At 38.5% G+C, this 21,110-nt stretch overlaps 1 protein-coding gene across 1 annotated transcript in view; it reads left to right on the top strand.

Moving 5' to 3' along the window:
* adgrb1a (adhesion G protein-coupled receptor B1a) overlaps positions 1–21,110 on the top strand; it is a 134,335-nt gene that overhangs the window by 84,820 nt on the left and 28,405 nt on the right. The window contains exons 17-23 of the mRNA XM_062991273.1: positions 33–142; positions 3,605–3,707; positions 3,879–4,029; positions 5,502–5,571; positions 7,081–7,147; positions 7,533–7,618; positions 20,156–20,254. Coding sequence (XP_062847343.1) covers positions 33–142; positions 3,605–3,707; positions 3,879–4,029; positions 5,502–5,571; positions 7,081–7,147; positions 7,533–7,618; positions 20,156–20,254 — 686 coding nt within the window. The remainder of the gene's footprint in view (positions 1–32; positions 143–3,604; positions 3,708–3,878; positions 4,030–5,501; positions 5,572–7,080; positions 7,148–7,532; positions 7,619–20,155; positions 20,255–21,110) is intronic.

Raw genomic sequence — 21,110 nt, 5'->3', positions numbered from 1 at the left:
ACACTAACCCTGCTGTCTTTTCTCATTGGCAGAGCATGGATCCATCCAAGAGCCAGCTTCCGTCTGTGACACTGATTGTGGGCTGTGGCGTCTCCTCGCTCACGCTGCTGCTCCTCATCATCATCTACGTCTCAGTGTGGAGGTACGCATTAAGGATGGACACTAGTACACAAGTATCTGCCAAAAAAAACACACAAAAGGCATTTATTGATCATGACTTTTGTAGATGAGGAGTGGCATGACTTTTGTAGTAGCAGTGGAGATTTACTGTGCTGTTTAGGCTTTTCAATTCAAAAGCGTTATGTAAGAGAGAGGTGAAACATTTAGTTCAGTGTTTTTTTTCACCTAATAGTGTTGGGTTCCCACACAGAGCCGTATTGCTTATGGAGAGACATGCCAAGCTTCATGTAAAGCCCGCCCACAACTAGTTCAGGTACCCGGACCAGTCCCAGGAATCACAAATCACAGTGGCAGCAGGAAGAGACCCTGTCCGACCTTCCCTTCCTCAAACACGCCTAATTGTGTTCGTATGAAGGCCTGGCCAGGTCGGTGGCTCTGCTGAGATTTGAACTCATGAGGTTGTACACTCACTATGCAGTGGTGTGCTAGTGCATTAGACTGATGCATTACTTTAATGCTGCTGAGTCTCCTTAACGTACAAATGTCTGTACTTACCCTCAGATTTGCATAAATATGCATTTTGTTTTCAGGGTCTTAGATTCTGAATGTTTTGATAAATATGTGAGTTATATGATATTCTACAGTCTTGATTTGAAGCCTTGAGGAAACACTGGACCATTATGTTAGACGGCGTTTAACATGATCACCAAGCCACTTGTATCTACGCCCACTGACTATTTTCGTACCCGACATATTGTTCCATTTCATAGCTTTGCAAATACAAATAATTTGTAGTTTTTAATTTTTTTACACAACCACCCCCCCAGTCCACTGATGGTAAATTACCACCTTAGGTCCACTACCACAGTAACATTGTAGGGACATTTTCCTATGAGAGATATGGGTACACATAGAACTGTAGCTTTTTCAACTACCCTCATGTACAGTGTAAAGTTAATGCCACGTTCACTAGGTTATGCTGTTTTTGTTCATATAGAACTCTGGGAAACTTTAATGTTTAATGGAATGAAATAAGCTTGTTGATTATCATTTTACCATCGACTAATGACAGTTGGTTATCAGTTAAAAGACATTAAAACAACTTTGCATAGAAGAGTGGTCCAAACCTATCGCACAGTGATGTTAAAGCAAGTTATCACAAATTTTTGACTGCATTTGTTATTACCAAGGGTGGCACAGGCAGTTATTAGGTTTGGGGGCAATTATTTTTTTAAGTGAGTGATAAAGAATTTTCACCTTCATTAAATGGAATAATCAACTGAAAGCTGCATTATGTGTTTACTCATGTTGTCTATATCTTGTATTACACGGATCTGAAACATTTAAATATGACAGATTATCAAAGGACATCCAGTGAGCTGTAATCACATGACAGTCGGGGACCTATAACAGGTCTTCATACATCAGCATATTGCACATCACTACTCACATTCTTAATTTTAAGTACATTCAATTTAAGTACATTTAGCAAAAAATACTCTAGCCCGTCTGTGTCTGTATGTGTTCCAAGTGTGTTAATCTGTCCAATAATGCATGAGCTGCATTATAATCTAAAAAGGGTGTCCCAAAATTCACGCAAGAAGTAATTTTGATAGAGAACACAGGTTTTTAATTAAAAATTGTAAATTTTTAATTGATTCATAAAGTATACAGTATAGGGTTATGCATGGAATAGCATATTGGGTAAATGGCCTCCACGGCTTTGCTGGCACATACGCACTCTTTTGTCGAAATTTTCCATGACCGTTTTGCATAAATGTGGCTGAATTTCGTTGATACAGCACTCAATTTCCTCCTTCAAGGCGTGGGTGGTCGTGGGCTTGATGGCATAAACCATAGACTTCAAAAAACTCCAAAGAAAAAAGTCCAACGACGTTAAATCGCATGATCTGGGCGGCCAATTCTGATCACCAAAACGGGAAATTACACGACCAGGAAATGACTCATGCAGTAATTGAATTGTTTCTCGGGCTGTATGGCATGTGGCACCGTCTTGTTGAAAGCACATGTCGTCCACATCCATATCTTGCAATTTAGGCACAAAAAGCTGGATTATCATGTCGCAATAGCGAGCACCATTAACTGTTATTGCCTGACCAGCCGCATTTTCGAAGAAGAATGGTCCGATGATGCCTCCAGCCCAAAATCCGCACCAAACAGTGACACGTTGTGGATGCATTTGTTTCTCAACAATCACTCGTGGATTTTCTGAACCCCAAATGCGACAATTTTGATGATTAATGAAGCCATCAAGATGAAAATGAGCCTCATCGCTTAAGATGACTTTGTTCGAAAAATCGGCATCCACTTGTTGTTGTTCCAAAATCCATTCAACGAACTCTCTTCGCTGTGCGTGGTCAGTAGGCTTCAGTTCTTGACTCAGTTGAACTTTGTAAGCATGAAGATGCAAATCTTTCGTGAGAATACGCTGTAGAGAGCTTCTGGAAATGTTCAATTCTTGACCACGGTGCCGAATTGATGTTCCTGGACTCTCAGCAACACTCTCACGAACTGCTTCGATGTTTTGTGTTGAACGACTTGTTGAAGGACGGCCAGAGTGTCTAAGATCACTAATTGATCCAGTCTCCCTGAATTTTTTAATTAATCTCTTCACAGTTGATGAAGTTAAATCACTATTCTGACCATATTTTGTACGAAAATTGCGAACTGTAGCTGCCAAACCTTCATTATTTTTTAAAATATTGCTCAACAATGAAAACGCGTTGTTCTTTCGTGTAGCGCTCCATTTTTAATAACCCTGAACTGTGAGCTGTCACGCTGTCTTTTTTTTTTCGTTGGCAACACTTTACCGCACAAATGGCGCCAAATTCAAATCTTGCGTGACTTTTGGGACACCCTTATATGGCTTTTTTTAGTTACACATGTTGGAAGTTTCATTATTGGTTCTGTAAAGAAAGAAAAAACCTACAACCTGGTGTTAGTGCAGCTGTAAATTGCCTTAAGAAAAGTTTAAATAGTCAAATATTTTGATTTGGCATAAATAACACTACAGATTAACACAACAGCCTTGGGGACTTCCTAATTAATTCTTAAATGTGTATTGACTTGCCACCTGAACCCACTGGTTAGCTCGCTCTGGGAGGCTCTAGGAGAGATCGATCACAAATGACATTACAAAATGTCTTACTGCGTGTTCCTTGCAGTAACAGTTTTAGTTTGTGCAGTAATTAGTTTTGGTTTTAAATAATCACCAGCTGTATTGGCAGCTTTAAAAATAATGATTTTAATAACCAAGGCAACATCAATAAGCACATTATAGGTCCCATTGAGGCTTGAAGAGTAAAGTGAAACTTGGATATGATCAAATAAGTAAACATCTGGTGAAAGTTACTGCTTGGGTCCATCGTGTGTTTGTTTTCAGCTCTTATTAGCATTTGTTGGGATGAGTCAGTGTGTGGAGGAGGCAGATTTTACTCAGCAGAGTTTCTCCTTATTCCTACAGGTACATTCGCTCTGAACGTTCTGTCATCCTCATCAACTTCTGCCTGTCCATCATCTCGTCTAATGCGCTCATACTCATTGGACAGACTCAGACACGCAACAAGGTAAGTATTAATTAAAACCAAAACATACTAATTCACACACACTTGCTCTTTAAATGTGTTTAAAAGCCTGCTGTCTAACCACCTCTCTGTCTGTCTTTTTTTTTTACTTTCCTGTATTACCTTCCTCTGCTCTGCCATTTTTACTCTCTCTTTCTCCTTCTTTTTTTTTAGGTGGCGTGCACTCTTGTGGCTGCTTTCCTGCACTTCTTCTTTCTTTCCTCCTTCTGTTGGGTTCTGACAGAGGCCTGGCAGTCTTATATGGCTGTCACTGGTCGTTTGAAAAACCGCATCATACGCAAACGCTTCCTATGTCTGGGTTGGGGTGAGTGGTGTTTGTGTGTATAAACCTGTATATAAATGCTACTGTCAAGTTACTACTGTTAGGTTCCTGGTTAAGGGTCTTGCACCTTAATTGCTTGCATTGTTTTGGGTCAAAATTGTCAGTCCCTTTGAATAAATATGTCTGCTAAATGTCATTAAGTGTAAAGCTGCCTATCATGATCAAGTATTTACTTTATTAGATAGATTTACATTTGTTCATTTGTTTTTCCACAGTTGTTTTGTATTACTTTTACTTTTTTTATGTTGTACTACTGTTAATGTAAAACTGTAAAATAACTGGGTACCTGTTTCAAAATAATATGCTTGCTCATTATTGCAGAAATCTGGGGCTCAGATCTGGCTGTTGGGATTGGCTATGTCAGTTCAGGGTGTAGAGGACTGAGCTGTCACACATTTATTCTGGTTTATTTTAGGCACCCTTGCTGTGCTTCTTGGTCTAGGGTGCTATGCGTTGTGGAATTTTTGGTTCATAAGTGACCTTCTTATGGTTGCCACTGACACAATTGTCCCAGCCATCAGGTCATCCTGTTGGTTTTTTGCAGTTTTGAATGATATTTTGGGCTTTCTCCAATGACCAAGCTGGTTTGGTTCTGCACCATAAGTTTGGAACCTCTGTGCAATGTTCCAATTGGTGTCTCTATGAATATAAGACATTATGCCCATTGCCCTTTTGATGGAATAAAATGATCTCCTTCCAGCTTTTGTGAGAGCTCCTTAGTTTTCACCATGGTTGCAACACACCTTTAACACATCTCTATAAAGTACCCCCAAAAGTTTAATCATGTTGTAACTTAGCTTAAAGTCATATAGACTAGCAGTAGGTTTTAAGCAGTATTATGTTGGGTTTGAATAATTGTGACAGTATTAACAATCCTTCATCATTAATTTTCATTTTTCATTTGCTGCATTAAAACACTGATAAAAAACATTTCAAGCAAAATCTAGCTTTGTAGATCTAGAATATACACACATGAACTTTCTGGGCAAATAAAAGGGGCCTCTTTAGACCCCTCAAAGTTGATGAGCATATTTGGCAAAGATAGTAAAGAGAATGACATATGGCATGTTTGTTGTTAATTTTAGTGTGTGTACTACAAATAACAGGAAATTTGTGTATCTATCCATTCATGACATACTGTATCTTGCTGATTCTCATTCATGATTTTACATTTGTTCATCATCAATGCTAATTTCTGACATCAAGAAATGCAGCCCACAAAATTGAGTTAAGCCACATGAAATCTTGGTTGTATGTCGTGTATTTTTACAAATGGGACCTAAATCCATTTTATCCAGCTCATATTAGATTTAAGCTTAATTATTTCTTATTTATTTTTAAGCTTAATTATTTTATTAATATAGTGTAGTGTATATTAGGCCAAAATTAAAAGTTCAATGTACAGTAAAAGTCTTTTATCATCTCTCAACATTTTCTCCTTTTTTCTCCTAAAGGGTTACCTGCTCTTGTTGTGGCAATCTCGGTTGGATTTACCAAGGCAAAGGGATATGGAACAGTTAACTAGTAAGTATGCTTTTACTTTGTAGTAGATATTTGGACCATGTTCAACAAAAACTATTGATATAGACCCCACTACTGGCTCAGGCTTAATACTCTTGACCAGTTGCTGCTAATAAATATTATTCAACAATCATACACATTTATTTATACCAATTGGTTATTTTCCTTAAAACCCATTATAAAACATAACAAATAAAGCCAAAAAAACAACAAAAACAGTAGAGGAAAAGAAAATATTAAACTTGCAGGATTCAGACAGGGCAAGATATGCTAATAGAACTAGTTCAAGTGCAAGGTCTACCTGGTTGTTAGTGCTAGTTATTTTGGTGCTTTGAAGATAATAGGGGCTCTGAAAGCACTTGTCCTTAAGCCCACACTAAACCAAAACATAAATATGTGAGTATTTAGTGTTTAAAGCAAACCATTAGGCTACGCTTCATTCATAAAGTACAAAATGCACAAAAGTACAAAAAGCATAATGGCTCTTAGATAGGCAACAGTACACTGTGGTTAATGTAGCAAGTTGATACAATGCTTAACTTACATTAAACTGCTGCACTGTCCAGCTCCACAACCAATTTCCCACAAAATCAGGAGAATTAGGATGTTCAAACAGATGAAATCCAAAGATTAAAAGCTGTTTGTTGCAACCCAACCATTCAGTCTGCTGGTGCTAATTTCCTAAAAAGGGTAATGCACTTTTGAAAGGGCAACCACATTACGGCTATATTTATGTGACATACTAATGTTAAGCGCTGTCATAAGGTCTCACCCGTCACATCAGGAACTACTGTTAAAGGTTAAAAGGACAATGACTTAATAAGCACATCCTATGTTTTACTTCTCTGTTGGTTATCAGTTAATAGGTTAATGACTGACATCAGTATTTTAAAAAACAATTTTAAAGCATTTTTACTTTAACATTATTGGCAATAAAGTGTAGCTTGATATATAAAAATTGCAATTACATCTGTTCAAAATCAAATCCACAACACAGTAAATCATTCACAAAGTCAGGGGGTCATATTCAGTCACAAAAGTAAAAGGGCTTCATTGTCATTATATGATTTATATAATGAAATTGCAGGAGCTAAAACCTGGGTTTGTACAAACAAACAAAAGACCAACATTTAACTAAAATAAACAGATAAGATCAACATAAAAACAGACTCAACAAACAATAGTAGAAAAATTCACACGAGCCCAGATGTAGTAAGATTCCACAAGTGGTTATTGCACAAAAGCAATGTGTGGATGTTGATTGTTTAATGTCCTTATAGACCAGAAAAAGAAACTGTTCTTAAATCTGGAGATACGAGCTTTAGCGTTAAAAGAAAAGCAAAAGGTGTTCTTTTTTTATTCCAAAAGTTTCATTTATTTTTAAATGTTAGTTATTAGCCTGACCTAGTCTGATCTATTTTTCTTTTCCCAGTGACACGGTCTCTGACACTTTCCTTTTCCCTTTCTTCCCATTTTCCTTCTGTCTTCCATGATTTCTGTTTCTCCTAATAGCTGCTGGTTGTCTCTGGAAGGAGGGCTCTTGTATGCGTTTGTGGGACCAGCTGCAGCTGTAGTCCTGGTACTTTCTCTATCTCTGCTTTTTTCTGCATGAGTAGGAAGGATTTTCTCAGCTTCACACTTAGCCAGCAGCACTGCTTAACATTTCACCTTTTGTACAGAACTAATGCCAGGACCAGGGCTTTAACAGGGTACAGAGAGATAAATCTGCAGCACATTCTAAAAGCCTTGTGTGCTCATCTTCAATCGCTCTAAGCATTATCCAATTCCCAGACAACCTGTGCTGTAATATTAGGTGGAAAACGTTTATTGATTTAGGCCTCTATTTAAACAGAAAAGATTAGACTGATATTTACAATTAGATCTTGGCAGCTGATCTCTGTTTTGTTCTGAGAATGTTTTGCTTTGTGCATGTCTATTTACTTCTGTGTTCTTTTTCCTCATAGGTTAACATGGTTATCGGGATTCTGGTTTTTAACAAACTGGTGTCCAAAGACGGCATTACTGATATGAAACTCAAGGAGAGGGCTGGGTATGCCTCATGTCATACATCCATCTGAGAACTATAATGAAAGGGCTCAGTAGCCAGTCCTTATTTCTCACTTATTAAAAAGACTACACATGAAATGCAGATTAGTGTCTCTTGAAGCTAGTTTTAGATCTGGGGGATGCTGAGTTTGAGGGCAAGCCTCATGCACACTATGCTAATTTTAAAAACTTACAATCTATGTATTGCTTAGTAGTCAATGTCTGGACAGGGTGGAATTTTGCTGTGGAATAATGCAAGGTTATTTAGTTAAAAATTTTTTGAATGAATTTAATCCTTTCTCTAGCATCTGTTACATGCTCAGTGGTACTTTTGACCATCAACACAGACATGATTTTGACTGAGGGCTGGGGAAAGCATAAGCCTTACAATGGATTGGCTTCCTGTCCAGGCTATTTCTGCCTAGTGCTCAGTGTTTTCTAGTGGAATCTGACCTGCCTCAACCCTAAACAGGATACAACGTTTGATGAAAAGGACAAAATAAATTGAAGAAAAAAAGCTTGTAATTGGGCACCATTGAATAGGTATGAATCCCTGATTTGGTGAGCCTTGAACCTTCCCAAAATGTATCAGGTTTTAATCACCTAATGTGTTCTAGACATCAGAGAATAGAGGAAGTAAAGAGAAGGACTGTAAAAAGAAGAATATAAAGGTCAAAACAGACACAAAACAGCAATGAGTCCAGTTAAAAATGGATTCTGGAGAATGAAATTAGCTGACAGGAAGTGAGGGGAAGAAATCACAGAGGACTGGCTATTGATCCTGTCAAAAGCAAGCCAGCACACATAGTGTGTCTGTTAGATTGCATTCCCTTTATTTTTTTATTTTTTTAACAAAATCTATAATAGTTTTTAATGATGTATGTATGTATTCTTAGCAATGCGTCTTTAGCTCCTCTTGCTGTGTAGATGCTGCTATAATAAGTAGACAGTGGATTCACAAAGTACTCAGACTCCTTTACTCTTTGCACTCTTTGTTGTGTTGTGGTTCTGAATTTATATATATATATATATATATATATATATATATATATACAGTGTATCACAAAAGTGAGTACACCCCTCACATTTCTGCAGATATTTAAGTATATCTTTTCATGGGACAACACTGACAAAATGACACTTTGACACAATGAAAAGTAGTCTGTGTGCAGCTTATATAACAGTGTAAATTTATTCTTCCCTCAAAATAACTCAATATACAGCCATTAATGTCTAAACCACCGGCAACAAAAGTGAGTACACCCCTAAGAGACTACACCCCTAAATGTCCAAATTGAGCACTGCCTGTCATTTTCCCTCCAAAATGTCATGTGATTTGTTAGTGTTACTAGGTCTCAGGTGTGCATAGGGAGCAGGTGTGTTCAATTTAGTAGTACAGCTCTCACACTCTCTCATACTGGTCACTGAAAGTTCCAACATGGCACCTCATGGCAAAGAACTCTCTGAGGATCTTAAAAGACGAATTGTTGCGCTACATGAAGATGGCCAAGGCTACAAGAAGATTGCCAACACCCTGAAACTGAGCTGCAGCACAGTGGCCAAGATCATCCAGCGTTTTAAAAGAGCAGGGTCCACTCAGAACAGACCTCGCGTTGGTCGTCCAAAGAAGCTGAGTGCACGTGCTCAGCGTCACATCCAACTGCTGTCTTTGAAAGATAGGCGCAGGAGTGCTGTCAGCATTGCTGCAGAGATTGAAAAGGTGGGGGGTCAGCCTGTCAGTGCTCAGACCATACGCCGCACACTACATCAAATTGGTCTGCATGGCTGTCACCCCAGAAGGAAGCCTCTCCTGAAGTCTCTACACAAGAAAGCCCGCAAACAGTTTGCTGAAGACATGTCAACAAAGGACATGGATTACTGGAACCATGTCCTATGGTCTGATGAGACCAAGATTAATTTGTTTGGTTCAGATGGTCTCAAGCATGTGTGGCGGCAATCAGGTGAGGAGTACAAAGATAAGTGTGTCATGCCTACAGTCAAGCATGGTGGTGGGAATGCCATGGTCTGGGGCTGCATGAGTGCAGCAGGTGTTGGGGAGTTACATTTCATTGAGGGACACATGAACTCCAATATGTACTGTGAAATACTGAAGCAGAGCATGATCCCCTCCCTCCGGAAACTGGGTCGCAGGGCAGTGTTCCAGCATGATAATGACCCCAAACACACCTCTAAGACGACCACTGCTTTATTGAAGAGGCTGAGGGTAAAGGTGATGGACTGGCCAAGCATGTCTCCAGACCTAAACCCAATAGAACATCTTTGGGGCATCCTCAAGCGGAAGGTGGAGGAGCGCAAAGTCTCGAATATCCGCCAGCTCCGTGATGTCGTCATGGAGGAGTGGAAAAGCATTCCAGTGGCAACCTGTGAAGCTCTGGCAAACTCCATGCCCAGGAGAGTTAAGGCAGTTCTGGGAAATAATGGTGGCCACACAAAATATTGACACTTCAGGAACTTTCACTAAGGGGTGTACTCACTTTTGTTGCCGGTGGTTTAGACATTAATGGCTGTATATTGAGTTATTTTGAGGGAAGAATAAATTTACACTGTTATATAAGCTGCACACAGACTACTTTTCATTGTGTCAAAGTGTCATTTTGTCAGTGTTGTCCCATGAAAAGATATACTTAAATATCTGCAGAAATGTGAGGAGTGTACTCACTTTTGTGATACACTGTATATATATATATATATATATATACTGTATATATATATATACACTGATCAGCCATAACATTAAAACCACCTCCATGTTTCGACACTCACTGTCCATTTTATCAGCTCCACTTACCATATAGAAGCACTTTGAAGTTCTACAATGACTGACTGTAGTCCATCTATTTCTCTACACACTTTTTTAGCCTGCTTTCACCCTGTTTTTCAATGGTCAGGACCCCCACAGAGCAGGTATTATTTGGGTGGTGGATGATTCTCAGCACTGCAGTGACACTGACATGGTGGTGGTGTGTTAGTGTGTGTTGTGCTGGTATGAGTGGATCAGACACAGCAGCACTGCTGGAGTTTTTAAACAGCTTGTCCACTCACTGTCCACTCTATTAGACACTCCTACCTTGTTGGTCCACCTTGTAGATGTAAAGTCAGAGACAATCGCACATCTATTGCTGCTGTTTGAGTTGGTCATCTTCTAGACCTTCAGCAGTGGTCACAGGACGCTGCCTACGGGTCACTGTTGGCTGGATATTTTTGGTTGGTGGACTACTCTCTGTCCAGCGGTGACAGTGAGGTGACAGTGAGGTGTTTAAAAACTCCATCAGCACTGTTGCGTCAGATCCACTCATACCAGCACAACACACACTAACACACCACCACCATGACAGTGTCACTGCAGTGCTAAGAATGATCCAACACCCAAATAATACCTACTCTGTAGTGGTCCTGGGAGAGTCCTGACCATTGAAGAACAGCATGAAAAGGGGCTAACAAAGCATGCAGAGAAACAGATGGACTACAGTCAGTAATTGTAGAACTACAAAGTACTTCTATATGTTATGTTAAGTTAAGCTGATAAAATGGACAGTGAGTGTAGAAACAAGGAGGCGGTTTTAATGTTATGGCTGATCAGTGTGTATATATATGGGTAAGCTGTTGCCTCAGACTGGTTTGTGTGTCTTTTGGAGGAGGTTTTCTTTAAGAATGTTTGTGTATTTGACTGCATTCATACCACCATCAATTCCTAGCAGTCTGTGAATTCGTTTCAGAAAAAAAAAATGGAAAATGTTTTCACTTCATCTTTATGGGTGGTTAGTTGAAAGAAAATTGTAGTTATATGCACTTGAAATCAAATTTAAAACACAGTAAAGTACAAAGGGGTCTAAATACATTTTGAATTCACTGTATGTTCTTAGTTATGTTCGCATAGGTCCACATCTGTATTTTCTTTACTGTAAATGACTCTTTCAAGGAAAGCAGTGAAGCCCAGCAAAAGAAAAACTATAAAAGTAAAATTAGCATTTTCATATACGTATATGATCAATACAGTTCAGCCTCAGTAGTTTTTTCCATTTACTTTCATTGATTAAACAAGTTTTAAATCATGGAACTTAAAGGGTGCACTGGCTGAAATGTTGTCTTAACCTTAACTACTGGCCTGTATTGATTAATAATAATATCTAACATTGAACTTAAAAGTTACTGTAGTGGACATAGATCATTAATACCGCAGACAAGTAATCAGATGCTGCCATAATAATTTCAGTTACAGCATTTATTAATGACATTGGCCTGGTCGAGATTTGACCTCTGTCTGACTTTACAAGGATGGTATTTAATTTCCTGGGCACCTGCATTCCTAGGCTGCTGTGTATGCCTTCATCACCATTGTTTTTGCATCCAACAGCATCATTTTCTTCCTTCATTTCTTTCAATGTTTTCCATAAGCACCAGTGTTTCTCCCTGTGCAATGATCTTATTTGACAGATTGTGTTTTGTTCATTTTGTTCACTTTTTTTATGCTGAGGTTACCACAGCATCCCCATTGCTCCCACTCAGGGCTGATCTCTCTGCTCTGCCCACATGGGCTCTGATTGGCACAGACATAGGCCCACCCAGACAACAATACCACTTATATCGATGTCTCCAGACCTCTGTAGTACCCTGTTCATGCTATTTAGATAGATTCGCAAGCTGATTTGCGGTCCATTTGATGGAATTAGTGGCTCTCTAGTCTTTGATTTAATTATTTACAATTTTGCCATGGCAAGAAAACAATATTTAAGAAATAAGACCTGGAAGAACATTTATATTCATATGACAAAGTGTGTTTGTATGTGTGAAGTTGGTAAGGTTCAGAAAGGCATCGATTTTTTTAACGTTCCTCTTTCCCTCCCTTTCTTCTGTCTTTCTTTTGTTCTTACTCATAAGGTTTAAATCTATAGCTTGCTTCATTAAAATAATGAATGTGTGCTGTGTCTAATTAAGGCACAATTCTGCGTCTGAACACAGGTAGTCTGCTAGCACCGCTGAGATTGGGCCATGATGACAGAATATTTTATGAGTATACAGTCATAAAAGAGAAAAATGAAAAAGCAAGACTAATAAAAAGCATGGTAAAGTTATTGCTTGTAGTTTTAGGTGAATATTATTATCCGGCTTTATAAGTAAGGCAAATATGTATTTAGGCAAGGCCAGGTTTCCTTGACCTCAAAGCAATGACAGAGGGCACTAGGTACACTCATATTTATGTATCTAATATTATTTTCTATTTTTCAGTATTTTTTTATACTGATTAGAAAGAGGCCTGAATACTGACATGTTTGTGATCAGCAATCATTTCAGAAAATGTATATGATTGTATACTTAAGATATAGTTACAAATCATTTGCTTGCTGCTTTTGGTAACTGGATTAGTAGGTATTTCTAACAATGCGTTGTGCATCCATGTCCTTGGACTCTGCACATGATTGTGTTCATACAAACTCAGTTTTCAGAGAAGTTTCAAGCAAAATGCAATAAAAAACAGGAATATCTGCTTTGTTTATTATCTGAAACCTTCGCTAACTCAAAGGTACAAAAATACCTTTGGCTTACCAACTTGATGATATTTTGTAAATATAAACTAATTTTAAATTTGATGCCTGCAACAAAAAAAGTTGGGACAAAAATAAGAGGTTTATAGAATATTCGAGTTACATAAACATTCCACGAAAAGAAGTAACAAGGGAGTGTTTCAGGTGTTTCAGCCACACTCATTGCTAATAGGTGTATACAATATTGGCAGACAATGTATTTTATGTTTTCAACTTTGTGGCAACTGTTTAAGGAAGGCCCTTTCCTGCTCAAATTTAACGGGGTTAATAAAGACTATTATGGATTATTGAGTTTGGTGTGACAGACATTCAGTGGCTTGCGTAAAGTCTTGACATTAATGCTACTGAACGCTCTAGGAAGAAATTAAAACATATGTTGCAAGCTAAACCTTTTAGTCCATCATCAATGCCTAACCTCACAGATGTGCTTACCTTAAAGATACAAAAATGGAAACATCAAAGTGTTGTGGAAAGCCTTTCCAGAACAGAGTAGGCTGTGACATGCACAGAGTGGGGGCCAACACTATACTTAGTTACTCAGTTACCCGAGTAGTGTTTTTTGCTGCTTTAGACTTCTAAGACATCTTGGACATTTTGACTAAGCGATTGCTAACTGAATTGCCGTACGATTGCTAGGGCCTCATAATGACACACTTGAATGCTACGTGAATTAAAAACGTTAAAGCGCTAAACACAAACCTTAAATTCTGAATTTAACAGCAAATTGCACATTACACAGGAAAAGGCTCATTTCATGGTCAGTGACGCTTTTTTTATGGCCATGAATTAGGCAGGGCTTATTTTGGAATAGGTAGTCCAGCTAGCTGATGGTTATGTATATAGTTTATCTAATACTGGTTTGATGCTGATGACTTACATTCACCAGTATCAGTGGGATGACACTGACTGTAAGACAATTCAATTTGTATTCTGTGTTGATGTGCAAATCCACATTGGCTCAGTTATCATCACACACATTCACAACACACAACAAGGCAGTTAATCAATCTGGAAAATTTATCAAGTTCGATCTGATACTGATCCAGCGTTTCAGGCCAGTATCAGCTCTAAAGTCAATTCTTAATGTATAACATCAGTGCAAGCAGACACTCTTCATTTTTACAAAATGTGTTTTAGGGTTAAAACCAATGCATATGAACAAATGTTTATGTTAAATTCCCTTTCTGATGCAACCCTCCTCATTTTATCCGGGCTTGGGACCGGCACTGGGGGCCACAGACTAATGTGACTCCCAGTGGCTAGGCTGTTTGCCTCCCCCGCCAGACATAGTCAATCATGTGATGCCCAATGACCTGATAGCACTGCTAAGCGATAGTTGGCTAGTGTATTTTCCCAATTTGCCACCAATTGCCCCTTATGGCCACTGTTAGTCTAGATTTTATAGATTTTATACGCTGCAATAACTTACTGGCAAGTAAAGCAGTATTTACAATGTTTTTGACAGTTAAAAGCTTTATAAAACCATGATTTTCCATAAGACCTAGGCATATCTGGACTGATTATAGTTTCAATAGTTTTATTGTTATATACAGTAGTTTTTGAGTTTTAATTATACTTCAGTTTTATATATATATACTGTATATACAGTGTATCACAAAAGTGAGTACACCCCTCACATTTCTGCAGATATTTAAGTATATCTTTTCATGGGACAACACTGACAAAATGACACTTTGACACAATGAAAAGTAGTCTGTGTGCAGCTTATATAACAGTGTAAATTTATTCTTCCCTCAAAATAACTCAATATACAGCCATTAATGTCAAAACCACCGGCAACAAAAGTGAGTACACCCCTTAGTGAAAGTTCCTGAAGTGTCAATATTTTGTGTAGCCACCATTATTTCCCAGAACTGCCTTAACTCTCCTGGACATGGAGTTTACCAGAGCTTCACAGGTTGCCACTGCAATGCTTTTCCACTCCTCCATGACGACATCACGGAGCTGGCGGATATTCGAGACTTTGCGCTCCTCCACCTTCCGCTTGAGGATGCCCCAAAGATGTTCTATTGGGTTTAGGTCTGGAGACATGCTTGGCCAGTCCATCACCTTTACCCTCAGCCTCTTCAATAAAGCAGTGGTCGTCTTAGAGGCGTGTTTGGGGTCATTATCATGCTGGAACACTGCCCTGCGACCCAGTTTCCGGAGGGAGGGGATCATGCTCTGCTTCAGTATTTCACAGTACATATTGGAGTTCATGTGTCCCTCAATGAAATGTAACTCCCCAACACCTGCTGCACTCATGCAGCCCCAGACCATGGCATTCCCACCACCATGCTTGACTGTAGGCATGACACACTTATCTTTGTACACCTCACCTGATTGCCGCCACACATGCTTGAGACCGTCTGAACCAAACAAATTGATCTTGGTCTCATCAGACCATAGGACATGGTTCCAGTAATCCATGTCCTTTGTTGACATGTCTTCAGCAAACTGTTTGAGGGCTTTCTTGTGTAGAGACTTCAGAAGAGGCTTCCTTCTGGGGTGACAGCCATGCAGACCAATTTGATGTAGTGTGCGGCGTATGGTCTGAGCACTGACAGGCTGACCCCCCACCTTTTCAATCTCTGCAGCAATGCTGACAGCACTCCTGCGCCTATCTTTCAAAGACAGCAGTTGGATGTGACGCTGAGCACGTGCACTCAGCTTCTTTGGACGACCAACGCGAGGTCTGTTCTGAGTGGACCCTGCTCTTTTAAAACGCTGGATGATCTTGGCCACTGTGCTGCAGCTCAGTTTCAGGGTGTTGGCAATCTTCTTGTAGCCTTGGCCATCTTCATGTAGCGCAACAATTCGTCTTTTAAGATCCTCAGAGAGTTCTTTGCCATGAGGTGCCATGTTGGAACTTTTAGTGACCAGTATGAGAGAGTGTGAGAGCTGTACTACTAAATTGAACACACCTGCTCCCTATGCACACCTGAGACCTAGTAACACTAACAAATCACATGACATTTTGGAGGGAAAATGACAAGCAGTGCTCAATTTGGACATTTAGGGGTGTAGTCTCTTAGGGGTGTACTCACTTTTGTTGCCGGTGGTTTAGACATTAATGGCTGTATATTGAGTTATTTTGAGGGAAGAATAAATTTACACTGTTATATAAGCTGCACACAGACTACTTTTCATTGTGTCAAAGTGTCATTTTGTCAGTGTTGTCCCATGAAAAGATATACTTAAATATCTGCAGAAATGTGAGGGGTGTACTCACTTTTGTGATACACTGTATATATATATATATATATATATATATATATATATATATATATATATATATATAATATTATATAGAATGTTATTTGTTAGTTGAAAGCTTTGCATAATCGTAATTTTCCTATAAGACCTTTAGGTATATCTGGACTGATGAAGCCCTTAGAAAAATTATACATCAGTTTTAGTAGCAAAGCTTCGGCTAGATGTAGCTGCAACACGGCACTAAACCCCCACCCTAGACTGGTTTACATCACTTCGGGCTGTTTATGCATCTCTCACTGATGGCATTGCAGGATCCAGGGTAGAGGAAGTATACGTTGTCTGGTTCAGAGACGATTCAGGCCTGAATAGAACAGCATTAAACAGGAGGAGTGCTGCAGCGCCTCTGAAGCCCCTCCAGTCGTCGCCATAAAGACTAGCAAAATGACCTTGTAATTCAAAAAAACACTGATTGCTTTTTAATATCACAGCCTGAAGCCAGCTTTATTGGTTGCATTGGCCTTTAGCGTGGAATTGGATTTTTGATATTATGTGGGGTTTAATCTACATGTCTGCCAGCAGCAGGATCGATTCTTCGGCCGTGAGACCAGTCACAGCGCGCCGATGGCTTTAATTGTTATTTCTCAAGTAGCCATTTTGTGTCTTCAGATAAATGAAAGATTTAACTCTGCAAATCACAACTGAGCAGCAGTTTTGTGAAATGGGCTGGGAATCTTTAGGAAGCTCACAGTTTAATATCATTTAAATTCAGGGTTTTGATAGAAAAATCAATACATATTAATGTGTCTTGATTCTAAAACATTCTTTGTTTACTGTGGCCACCTTTTGCTTTAAGTTTAGTTGATCATTTATCTTTGTTAAAAATATCACTGTTTATTAAAGAAATGATTTAGAATATGTTTTAAAATGAGATGTACACTGCTAGTCTCCCTGAAACCATTCCATTTAAAACATGACTTTAAAAACCTGGAAATGCCTTTTCTTGCATGAACCCTTTTGAGAGGGATTAGATCAGAGTGAACACACTCTCATTTTTGGTTTAAATTTGATTTTCCACACTTTAGATCATGTGCTTTGAAGCCCAAGAGTGAGTTAATTAAAAATGAAAAAACTGAAACAGCAATTAATACCGACACACACAAACAAACACGGAGCGTTGAGGATGAGCTGGTTAATGATAGCTGTCCAAATAAGTCTTTTTGAAAAGGGAAATTTTTGATTTTTCATCCAGTGCTATGTAACTGTGATCACATTCATATGATCACACTAATATGGAGACAATATTCTGTATTCTAAAAGATAGGTCCCACAGTACTTAAATTATTGCCAGATTTTTACTGTATTCATTTATATTGTTTTAAATACACTTTAGTAAATGGCAAACAATTAAGATGCAACCTTTCTACTCTTACTGTGCCCCCTTCCTTGCAGTAATAGTTTTACCAGAGGCATCTGCAACCACAAATGGTCTGGTTAGCCATATACAAATGTGATAATAGTGAGAATCGAGATAAATCTAGATTTTTATCATCATCCCTACTATTTGTCTTGTTAGGCTTAGTGTCTACATTTAGGAATGTTGAAGAGGAGCAGAATCATAGTGTTAATGCCAGCTTGCACATGACTATATTTGAGCAAAGCATTCGAGGCTAAATAGAGGCTAAAATCACATTTATAAAACGGATAGTTCTGGTCCTAAAAACTGATTGGCTGAGCCGCGTTCGAAGCCGTTGTAAAATCTTTAAACGCATACCTATGACCACCTCACATCATTCCATATTAATACGCCACTGAAAAGAAAAAGTTCATGTTATGTTCGCCCTCATGTTGCCTAGCAACACTGTTAACGAACTACCTGGGGTTGCGGAAGAATGCTTTTTGTAAGTGTTTTTGTAAATAAAAACATTTATAAATTGAACATTGTTGTATTTAATTATATTTTACGTTGACCGCCGTTTTATAAAAGCAATAAGCCACTCGAGACTGTGCGTTACTGTTATGATTTTATCACGGGGAAAGACGTTTTAGGCACTCCGCTTCGTGTCGTGCCAAAACAACCTTCCCTGTGATAAAATCGCAGTAACGCACGGTCTCTCGTGGCTTATTGCTTTAATATACTATATACGTACTACTTTGTGTATGGCAGCATTGTTGGCACTTTTTGTTCTGGGAGGTCCAATGTCAGTGTGATTTGCACTACTTTAGCCTGGTCTTGGCATTGCACATGGTAAATTTAGGGCTGATATGTATGCATTGTGTGCTAAGTATTCAACCCTTAGTGTAGATATCCAATTAACATTTAAACACTATATGTTTTTTTGATTTTGTATTAATAAATATTAACAAGACATGTGCATTAAAGCATCAATGATTTGCTAAAATATGTACAATAAAAGAAAATAATTTAGACACAAAATTCGAAAAACAGAAGTGTTAATGTAAGGAGTAAGTAAATCATGCTCAGTGTAAAATATAGATATTTATGCTGCAAGGATGTTATTTAATTTTCATGTTTTACCACCACTTTATTCTGGTCAGGGTCGCAGTAGGTCTGATTTCCTGGGAATTACTGGGTTCAATGCACACCCCGGACAGTACACCAATCCATTGCGGGGCCTCTCCCCTCAGACATATCCACCAATCATGTCTGTATGTAGATCACAGTGGTAATGGGCTAGTGTAATTTACGGCTGAGCCACCTGAGTGCCCCAGCTTTAAAAAAAAATCTAAATAAATAAAATAATGATTATATAATGATATAAGATAATATATAATGTCAGATGGTCAAGCATGTTAACATGTGAAACAGTGGCTACAAATTGTGTAGCAACATTGTAGCTTCCTATAGTTGGGACAGAATAGATATTTGAAAGAAATTGATATGAAATCACAAATATGGAAGGTAAGAGAGAAAGCAGCAGAATAAGCTGAAAGTAGCAGGAACAGAGAGAACTGTGAAGTGTAGAAAAAGCTCAAATGAATTAGGTTTAAACCACAATACTGCAAACAGCAAATTATTCCATACCAGCTTGGATCTGCAATTGCCAACAATTGCTTTGCAACAAAGTAATGTTGTTAGTTGGGAATTCTACTTTTTGTATACGTCTAAAACATATATTTATATTTATATATTTAGGCAGTAGTAGTCATTTAATGGACAGTGGTAGTTAAGTGGTTAAAGTACTGGACTAGTAATTAAAAGGTTTTGCTGTTAAGCCCATGAGCAAGCTTATTAACCTTCAATTGTTTGTATTCACTCACAATAAGTATCTGCTAAATGCTGTAAATGTTTACATTTCTAAATGTAATAATTTATATAATAATATATTTTTGTTTCAGTATATCTGTACTGAAAGCATAAAGTGGTTGAATCTTTGTTTTTTCGCTTGCTTTTGGTTTTTTCCAGAGGATGATGAGCACAGTGAGGGACAGATAGCAGATTCAAAACAACTGCAGATAAAGTATTAACCAAAACAGTGCAGCCTTCATCACACTAAATTATTTAAATCTAGCTAATCGGACATACCTACAGCAGATCTTTATTATTATCTGTTATGTGCTACATTTAGAATGAAGCAAAATGAGAAATGAACACAGTGAGCAATTATTTTCACCCTTGCCCTTTAAACAAAACACATAGCCCTGACAGAGAGCTGGAAAGGGGATTCTGTGGCCACAAGTTCAGTGTGTGTATGTATGCTAGTGTTTGTGTGTATTTTCAGTGTGTTGATTTGACTTTGCAGTCAGATGACAGTGCCACTGTACAATATGACGCTCAAATGTGCCAAGTGCGGAGTTATCTCGTCGGCCGACCTTTCCACCACAGCTACCAGTAACGCCATGTTAGTCCTGCTAATTATTTACCCACTCTACAACTCGCATTTCCAGTTCACATTTCCTTTGCTGCTTATTTCTTCTCTCACTCCTCTGTTTCTGTTTTTCTCCTGATACATTCTCCACTTCTTTCGATTCGCCCCTTTGGGTGAACTCTTGAGGAACACTGCCATGTCTCATGTTAGGTCAAATGTAATATATGACATGAGAGGAAATGTAATGTAAATGTCAGGACTTAATGTGTGTGTGTGGATGCATATGCATGCGTATGCTTATATGTGTGTTTGCACGTGTGTGTGTGTGTGTGTGTGTGAGGCTAATTTAATAAGACAGATGGAAAGTGGTTTGTGACAGGCCATTGCTTATCATAACATGAGTTAAGATGAGTTATGATGTCTCGTACCCAAAACAAGATACTTAAAAGCCCTGATGTATGTACAGTGGGGCCAAAAAGTATTTAGTCAGCCACTGATTGTGCAAGTTCTCCTACTTAGAAAGATGAGAGAGGTCTGTAATTTTCATCATAGGTACACTTCAACTATGAGAGACAAAATGAGAAAAAGAAATCCAGGAAATCACATTGTAGGATTTTTAAAGAATTTATTTTTAAATTATGGTGGAAAATAAGTATTTGGTCACCCACAAACAAGCAAGATTTCTGGCTCTCACAGACCTGTAACTTCTTCTTTAAGAAGCTCTTCTGTCCTCCACTCGTTATCTGTATAAAAGACACCTGTCCACAGCCTCAAACAGTCAGACTCCAAACTCAACTATGGCCAAGACCAAAGAGCTGTCGAAGGACACCAGGAAGAAAATTGTAGACCTGCACCAGGCTGGGAAGAGTGAATCTACAATAGGCAAGCA

The sequence above is a fragment of the Trichomycterus rosablanca genome, chromosome 3 (genome assembly GCF_030014385.1).
Source record: "Trichomycterus rosablanca isolate fTriRos1 chromosome 3, fTriRos1.hap1, whole genome shotgun sequence".
Taxonomy (NCBI): Eukaryota; Metazoa; Chordata; class Actinopteri; order Siluriformes; family Trichomycteridae; genus Trichomycterus; species Trichomycterus rosablanca.
Note: the sequence above shows the minus strand (reverse complement) of the source record. Positions and strands in the feature narration are given on the sequence as shown.